At 39.2% G+C, this 7,237-nt stretch overlaps 3 protein-coding genes across 4 annotated transcripts; 2 read left to right on the top strand and 1 right to left on the bottom strand.

The window, feature by feature from the left end:
* The first annotated feature begins 221 nt into the window (after positions 1-221).
* Positions 222-2,936, top strand: LOC149390409 (cytochrome P450 714C2-like). The gene is made up of 5 exons (XM_089621369.1): positions 222-645; positions 998-1,224; positions 1,328-1,569; positions 1,638-2,013; positions 2,161-2,936. Exons 1-5 carry the CDS (start codon positions 327-329, stop codon positions 2,584-2,586), a joined length of 1,590 nt encoding a protein of 529 aa, XP_089477495.1. The 5' UTR covers positions 222-326; the 3' UTR covers positions 2,587-2,936.
* A 634-nt stretch (positions 2,937-3,570) lies between these two features.
* LOC149390410 (cytochrome P450 714C2-like) lies at positions 3,571-5,403 on the top strand. Its single transcript, XM_089621087.1, has 5 exons — positions 3,571-3,847; positions 3,931-4,157; positions 4,225-4,466; positions 4,544-4,898; positions 4,978-5,403. The coding sequence occupies exons 1-5, from the start codon at positions 3,571-3,573 to the stop codon at positions 5,401-5,403; spliced, it is 1,527 nt and encodes a 508-aa protein (XP_089477213.1).
* Positions 5,404-5,613: 210 nt separating this feature from the next.
* On the bottom strand, positions 5,614-6,934 carry LOC149390411 (Cox19 family protein (CHCH motif)). 2 transcript variants are annotated; one of them, XM_089620637.1, is made up of 4 exons: positions 6,823-6,934; positions 6,084-6,219; positions 5,940-6,016; positions 5,614-5,854 (listed from the first exon to the last, which is right to left on the bottom strand). In XM_089620637.1, exons 2-4 carry the CDS (start codon positions 6,178-6,180, stop codon positions 5,807-5,809), a joined length of 222 nt encoding a protein of 73 aa, XP_089476763.1. In that variant the 5' UTR covers positions 6,181-6,219; positions 6,823-6,934; the 3' UTR covers positions 5,614-5,806. The 2 variants fall into 2 exon arrangements, with proteins under 2 accessions (XP_089476763.1, XP_089476764.1); XM_089620638.1 differs by having other exon boundaries at positions 6,758-6,934.
* Positions 6,935-7,237: the final 303 nt, after the last annotated feature.

A 7,237-nucleotide genomic window follows, 5' to 3' on the forward strand; every position in this document is an offset into this window, starting at 1 on the left:
CAAAAACTACCTAAATTCTATAAATTTAACTCTATATTTAGGGGTTTTGAGCCGATTAGGCTGTTCTAAGAAAAGGCCGGGCCAAACTAGACTCGATAAAGAGCCTGGTTTGGGCTTGGGTATAGGGCCTCAACAAACCGGCCAGGGCTTGCTCGGATTTCTTCTAGAAGGCCAATTCATAAACCGTAATTAAGAAAATTAATTACATTAGCTACATATATAAAGTTATAAACAACCGTTTACCAGTAGTGAAAGTCGAACCATTTTCAAGTGAGACTCGAAAGAAGTTAATTTCAACAGTCGTCGCGGTCAGCAACAAAGGAGAAATGGAAACGGAGTTAGGAAGAAGAGCAGCAAAGATCATACTATCCATTTTCGCCGGTGGGATTTTTATATTTTTTCTGCATGTGTACCACACTATAGTCTTAACACCCAAAAGACTGAGATCAAAGCTGGAGAAGCAAGGGATTCGAGGTCCTTATCCTTCTCTTCTACTTGGAAACGCCGCTGAAATCAAGAAGATTCAACTCGAGGCCCGCTCTAAAGCTGCAACCCCAAACGACAACCCCGACACCGTCGTTTCGATCGCTCACGATTGGCCTTCCACTGTGCTCTCTCATCTCATCAGATGGAAACAAGAATATGGTACTTCCGAGTCTATGTCTTTCGTGTTATGAATGTTTTGTCTGCTTTGTTTCTTGTTTTATTATTTATTTATTTAGTCATCGAGGAAGTGAGATATAGCGAGCCTTACCAGCCGTAGGACCACATTCTTTAATTCATGAGGTGAAAATGACATAACCAAATGAAGTTTTGTTATATAGTTCAGTGCCTTTTGAGTTTAGACTACGTTGAAAGGGTAGAAAAAGTTGAATTTGGTTCTGCATTAGAGTTTTTTTCTGGATTGGTTAAGGATGTCTAAAATCTGTTTGGTTCGGTTTTCAGATTCGTTACACTTGAGGGAAAACAAAAGTTGATATTGTGTTTATGTTTGCAGGACCGAATTTCGTATACGGGATGGGAAGCCTACAATTTTTGTGCATTACAGATGTAGAGTTGGTAAAGGAAGTTAGTATTTTCACATCCTTGAGTTTGGGCAGACCTTCGTATATGTCAAAGGAACATGGACCGCTTTTTGGTCAAGGCATTATTTCATCGAGTGGTCCGATCTGGGCACATCAAAAGAAGATCATCGCCCCTGAATTCTACCTTGATAAGGTCAAGGTAAAATCTCGAATAAAGTCTGAGTCTTGCTTTAGATTGTGACAAAAAAAAAAATCCATTTTCCAACCTTTTAGATATTTTACTGAAAATGATTTCTTTCAAGGGTATGGTAAACTTGATGGTGGAATCTACAACTTCCATTGTACGGTCTTGGGAGAGCAAAATCGAGAGCGCGGGAAGAGTTGCAGAGATCGAAGTGAGCGAGCAAATGAGAAGCTTGTCTGGGGATATAATCTCGAGAGCCTGTTTCGGAAGCAGCTATTCGCAAGGGGAACAGATATTCTTAAAGCTGAGAGCTCTTCAAAGCATGATGTCCAAGAGACCCATCGGGATTCCGGGCTCAAGGTACTACTACTTTTACAACCACCACCTCTAATATTCGTTAGTTATTCAACTCCTTAACGGTGCTTTAGGTTCGTCCCTTCCAAAACTAACATGGAGATACGGAAACTGGAGAAGAAGATCAACGAGATGATCTTGTCGGTGGTGAAGCAGCGAAGCAGCGAGGCTTCCGGGGAGAAAGACCTTCTTCAGATGATACTTGAGGGTGCGAGAGCGTGCGAGGGCGAGGAAAATGCGTCGCTGGGTCTGACTCAAGACAAGTTCATCGTCGATAATTGCAAGAGTATTTACTTCGCCGGCCACGAGACGACCGCCATCACCGCATCTTGGGTGTTGATGTTCATGGCCATGCATCCCGATTGGCAAGCTCGCGTTCGACAAGAAGTCCGTGGAATCTGCGGAGGCGATGGCGTCGCAGATGCTGATATGCTTCGGGGCATGAAAGTAGTATGTGAATTCTACTAATTATCTAATCCATAGAAATGATTACATTTTTATCTCATCTCTTTCTGCGATTTCAAAAGCATATATGAAATGTACATGCTTGATTACATGAACTAAAGTAATGGTTTCTTTCTTGTTTTTGGTGCGTAGCTGACCACGGTGATTCAAGAGACATTACGGCTTTACCCACCGGGAATGTTCTCCTCAAGGAAAGCGTTGGAGGACATTCGGCTCAAAAGCATCGTGGTTCCCAAAGGAATGCACGTCCAAATCCCGATCTCGATATTGCACCAAGACACCGCTCTGTGGGGCCCCGATGCTGCCGAGTTCAAGCCGGAGAGGTTCGAGAACGGAATCATCGGAGCTTGCAAGCTTCCTCAGGCATACATTCCCTTTGGAGTCGGTCCGCGCATTTGTCTGGGCCAAAACTTGGCCATGACGGAGCTCAAAGTGGTCTTGTCGCTCCTTCTCTCCAAGTTTTCTTTTTCTATCTCGCCCACTTACCGACACTCTGCGGCTTTCAAAATGGTTATTGAGCCTGAGTTCGGAGTCAATCTCCTTGTGGAAAGGATATGATGACCATGACTCAGCTCTACCTTCCAAAGATTCATCATCAAAAGGGATATGCATGAAATAGCTGGATCTATTTTGGTATCGAGATATATTCCATATGTGGTCGAATTAGTTTCAATGGATGGGTATTTCAAATAAGGAATAAAGAGAGACAGTTTTGCATTCCATATTATTCTCTCTACATATGCTATTATGATATACCAAGCCCATAGTTGATATTGCAACATGAAAACATAATATACACTATTACTCTTACTATGATATATTAGCACGCCCTTTGCCCCTGTAAATTTTCTAAGTAATTTGTAACAACAAAAAAAAAAAAAAAAAAAAAAAAAAAAAAAAAAAAAAAAAAAAAACTGAAGTGATTTATTGTGAAACAACGTTAGAAAATAATTTTGTTAGATTATAAAATTTTAAAAAAATGTTTGAGGCTATGTACAAGTACTTATGTACGAGAAGGAGAGAAAATAGTTAATTATCATTTATATCAATGTAATAAAATATTTTAATAGGAAATCTGGACGCGTGAATAACAGAATAAAATATTTATGTGTTTCCACATAAATTAATAAGAATATTTATATTTAAAAAGTTTATGTCCATCCGCATAAATTAATAAGATTATTTATATTAACAAAAAATTCAGGGGTTGCGATGAGCATAGTTGATATAGGGGCAACAAATTTCTGATTAGAATTGGGTACGGTTGATGGAAAAATGAGTAAAATATATACTCTGAAATCAGTATTATAATACCGCGTGACAGGCAAGATGAAAACAAAATGAAAATAATCCGAAATCAAAATGTCTTAAGTTGCATCAGATTGTGTTTATTTTATATATATATATATATATATATATATATATATATATATATAATGCACGTGTTTACGAAACCGGTCTGTGCTGATCCAGATCCAATTAAGACTGTGAAGACACATTTCCTATGAACAATCGTTGAAGTTAGCAAAAACAACGGCAAAGATGTTAGTATCTATATTTGCCGGTGTGTGTTCTATATTTTTAGTGTACATGTACAACATACTAGTTTTGACACCGAAAAGGCAAAGATCAAAGCTGAAGAAGCAAGGGATTCGAGGTCCTTCTCCTTGGTTTCTTCTAGGAAACATCACTGAGATGAAGAGGATTCAAACTGAGGTCCAGTCCAGAAGCGACAACTTCCACAGCGGCGTCGTTTCGATTGCTCACGATTGGCATTTAAGTCTCCTCTCTTATCTCATTCGATGGCGAAATGAATACGGTACTTGTTCTACGTTTCAACAAGTATGAGACTATTTTATCAAAATGAATACTCATTATTATTTTATGTCTGTGAATGTGCAGGACTGAATTTCGTATACGCCATGGGAAACACGCTGTTTTTGTGCATTACCGATGTGGAGGTTGTGAAGGAAGTTAGTATGTTGACATCCTTGAGTTTAGGCAGGCCTTTGTACGTGGCCAAGGACCACGGGCCACTTATGGGGACTGGCATTATTTCATCAAACGGCTCGATTTGGGCGCATCAAAAGAAGATCATCGCTCCCCAACTCTACCTCGACAAGGTCAAGGTAAAATTATGGCATTTGTGCAATTTAGTGGACTAAAAACGTAAACTAGCTGGGCTAGTTTGTGTAGGGTATGGTGAAATTGATGGTGGAATCCACGACCTCGATGCTAAGATCATGGGAGACCAAAATCCAAAGCGAGGGAGGAGTGGTGGAGATTGAAGTGAAGGAGCAACTGAGAAGCTTATCCGGAGATATAATCTCAAGAGCATGTTTCGGAAGCAGCTATTCACAAGGGGAACACATATTCACAAAGCTCAAAACTCTTCAAAACTTGGTGTCTAAGAGGACCATTGGCATTCCTGCCTCAAGGTTACTATCTCAACACTAATAGTGCATTCCTTATCTTTGTTTACACAGTTTCGACACTACATTTTTATTTTCCTTAGATTTTTCCCTACCAAGAACAACATCGATATATGGAAACTAGAAAAGGAAATCCACCAGATGATCGTGACGGTTATTAAGAAACGTATAGAGGCCGGTGATGAGAATGACCTCCTTCAGATGATACTCGACAACAGCGTAGACGACCCTTCTTTGGGTACCACTCGAGAAAAGTTCATTGTGGATAACTGCAAGAATATATACTTTGCCGGCCTCGAGACCACTGCGATAACATCAGCTTGGGTTTTGATGCTGTTGGCCGCGTATCCCAGCTGGCAAACTCGTGTTCGCAAAGAAGTTCAAGGAGTTTCCGGGGATGGCATTGCAGATCCCGATGCGCTTCGGAGCATGAAAATGGTATGTTAATACCAATGTCTTCATTGATAATTTTGACAAGTGCAAACGTTAACAGTCGTCTTTTTTTTTTGGAAAATAGCTGACGATGGTGATTCAAGAGACGTTGCGCCTTTACCCATCTGGACAGTTCATCACAAGGGAAGCGTTGGAAGATATTAAGCTCAAGAGCGTCCTAGTCCCTAAAGGAGTGCACATTCGAATCCCGGTCTCGATGTTGCACCAAGACACTGCTCTCTGGGGTCCCGATGCTCACGAGTTCAATCCGGAACGGTTCGAGAACGGGATTCTTGGCGCTTGCAAGCTTCCTCAGGCCTACGTTCCCTTCGGAATAGGGCAACGCATATGTGTCGGCCAGCATTTGGCCATGACAGAGCTGAAAGTGATTTTGTCGCTCCTTCTCTCCAAGTTTTCCTTTTCTCTCTCGCAAAACTATAGACACTCCCCGGCATCCAGGCTGGTTATTGAACCTGAATATGGAGTCAATCTTCTTATTGAAAGGCTATGAGCTTGCTGTCCCTTACAAACAAAATTGTTTCTTCTTCTGTAGTGATGAAAGATGTTACAAATTATGTTCACATGACAAATCTCTGCATTGTTTATTCTGCACTTGTATTCAGAGCGTGTTTAAATTGGTTTGGTCTGAACATCACGCTTCCTTTAATTTTCAATATATTTCTGCCAATAAAATTTGTGGCTACTACACAATATGCCAATGTTTGGGCTTAAGGTACTCATCTCATATTATTTTCATTCAACTAATAAAGAAAAAAAATCGACTTATACAACCACTTTTGTACTCTTTTAAAGGTACATTATTGATTTAATTATTTTTATCGCGAATGCAAGAGCGTACTAGAGTGAAGCAAATGAAAGGTTTCGTCTGATGTCCAAATTCTCAAAACTGAGTTTCACGAGAAGAGAGAGCGAGTCTTGTTGCGTTCTAGCCGAGCTTCTCTCTATCAAGAAATCAGAGCAAGCAATAAGTTCACAGTCACGCCAAAAATGATAACCAAAGCAAGAGCGAGCATGTTAGGATGTTACCTCTTTTTTCTTGCATTCTTTGTAAACATCAAAATGCTCTTGACACTTGCTCTTGTCTGAGCTATAATGTTCCAGACCTGCAACGTATCAAACAGCAATGAGATCTAAAGAGTAACATTTCAGTTTTAGACTGATATTCCATACACTTGAGTGAAGCGGTGTATTCAGGGTAGCAACGAGAGTCGGAGAATCTAGCGGAGCTTTGATACGGCGCTGTTGAATCTTTTGGCAACGAAGCCATGGCCAACGAATGGCTTGGTCAATTGCTACAATTATAGTGCTGAAACACATACCCCAAATTATTAGAAGGATTTGGTCAGTAATTAATTAGATATGTGCTTGCTATTTTTTTAATTTTTATTCTTAAACAATAACAAGAAATTTATAAGACTTCCTCAGACATTTTGAAAACATAATCCATGCCTTCATATAATCAAGAATGAACATGTATCTCGTTCCTCTCTACCACGGATTTTCCCTTTCCATTTCAAATAAATTATGTTTCCAAACTTATATTATTGCTGAGTGATTGGATAGTAATCTTGCGAACCAAACGCAGGTATGTGTATATATATCCCCAATTCCGAAGTACACATTAAGTTCAGATACGCACGCAAAACTGAAATTTTTGACTTTACTGAAACATCGACAATCATTCAGACAAAAAGCTGAAGACAATCGTTATTCATTTAAAGTTATGGGAAAAACAAAACGCTGCTTCGTACTCAAACAAGCAGAGGAAACAAGTAATTGCGTAAAAAGCCGCTGATTTTATTTGAGAAGATCACAGGTCAGGAGGAGGAAGATCATAGACACACCTCTATTGAATTCGAAGATCCAGATGCTAAAAAAATGAAAGAGGGAAAGAAGAAGAAAAACCCACCCAAGGCACAAAGATTAGAGCTTGCCGTGTGTTGGACCAAAAGACACACTTTGATCATTAGTCGTCGATTTTGTGGCACGATTCCGGTGCCCTAGTTTCGAGGACCATTTTTTTTTTTGGAAAATTATAGCAATAAATTTAGTATTTTTAGATTATAATATTTTTAAAATATGCAATTAAAAACTTTTCAAAATTAAAATTACTAAGAGATTTGCTAATAACTAGTCTATTGTAAGTTAAAATTATAGGCAATTTATTAACTTATTTAAAACAATAACAAACATTTAATTGGGTTTCAAAAAATATCTTTATCCTACAATAACAACTCTTTGATGAACAATTGCAAGAATGGCAATGAGTATTTGAACTTAAACCCCGTAATTCTCTCTTTGAACTCTCAAAAGAGCAAGATTTA

Source organism: Urtica dioica, chromosome 7 (genome assembly GCF_054948205.1).
Source record: "Urtica dioica subsp. dioica isolate 48M chromosome 7, U.dioica_male_clone48M_v1_H2, whole genome shotgun sequence".
NCBI classification, from domain to species: Eukaryota; Viridiplantae; Streptophyta; class Magnoliopsida; order Rosales; family Urticaceae; genus Urtica; species Urtica dioica.

Coding starts and splice junctions, on each gene's coding strand:
- LOC149390409 (XM_089621369.1), top strand. CDS start 327: ATGGAAACGGAGTTAGGAAGAAGAGCAGCAAAGATCATACTATCCATT. Junction 1,225..1,327: donor TCTACCTTGATAAGGTCAAG/GTAAAATCTCGA, acceptor ATTTCTTTCAAG/GGTATGGTAAACTTGATGGT. Junction 1,570..1,637: donor ATCGGGATTCCGGGCTCAAG/GTACTACTACTT, acceptor ACGGTGCTTTAG/GTTCGTCCCTTCCAAAACTA.
- LOC149390411 (XM_089620637.1), bottom strand. CDS start 6,180: ATGGCTTCGTTGCCAAAAGATTCAACAGCGCCGTATCAAAGCTCCGCT. Junction 6,017..6,083: donor ATACACCGCTTCACTCAAGT/GTATGGAATATC, acceptor GATACGTTGCAG/GTCTGGAACATTATAGCTCA. Junction 5,855..5,939: donor AAGAATGCAAGAAAAAAGAG/GTAACATCCTAA, acceptor ATTTCTTGATAG/AGAGAAGCTCGGCTAGAACG.
- LOC149390410 (XM_089621087.1), top strand. CDS start 3,571: ATGTTAGTATCTATATTTGCCGGTGTGTGTTCTATATTTTTAGTGTAC. Junction 3,848..3,930: donor TCGATGGCGAAATGAATACG/GTACTTGTTCTA, acceptor GTGAATGTGCAG/GACTGAATTTCGTATACGCC. Junction 4,467..4,543: donor ATTGGCATTCCTGCCTCAAG/GTTACTATCTCA, acceptor TATTTTCCTTAG/ATTTTTCCCTACCAAGAACA.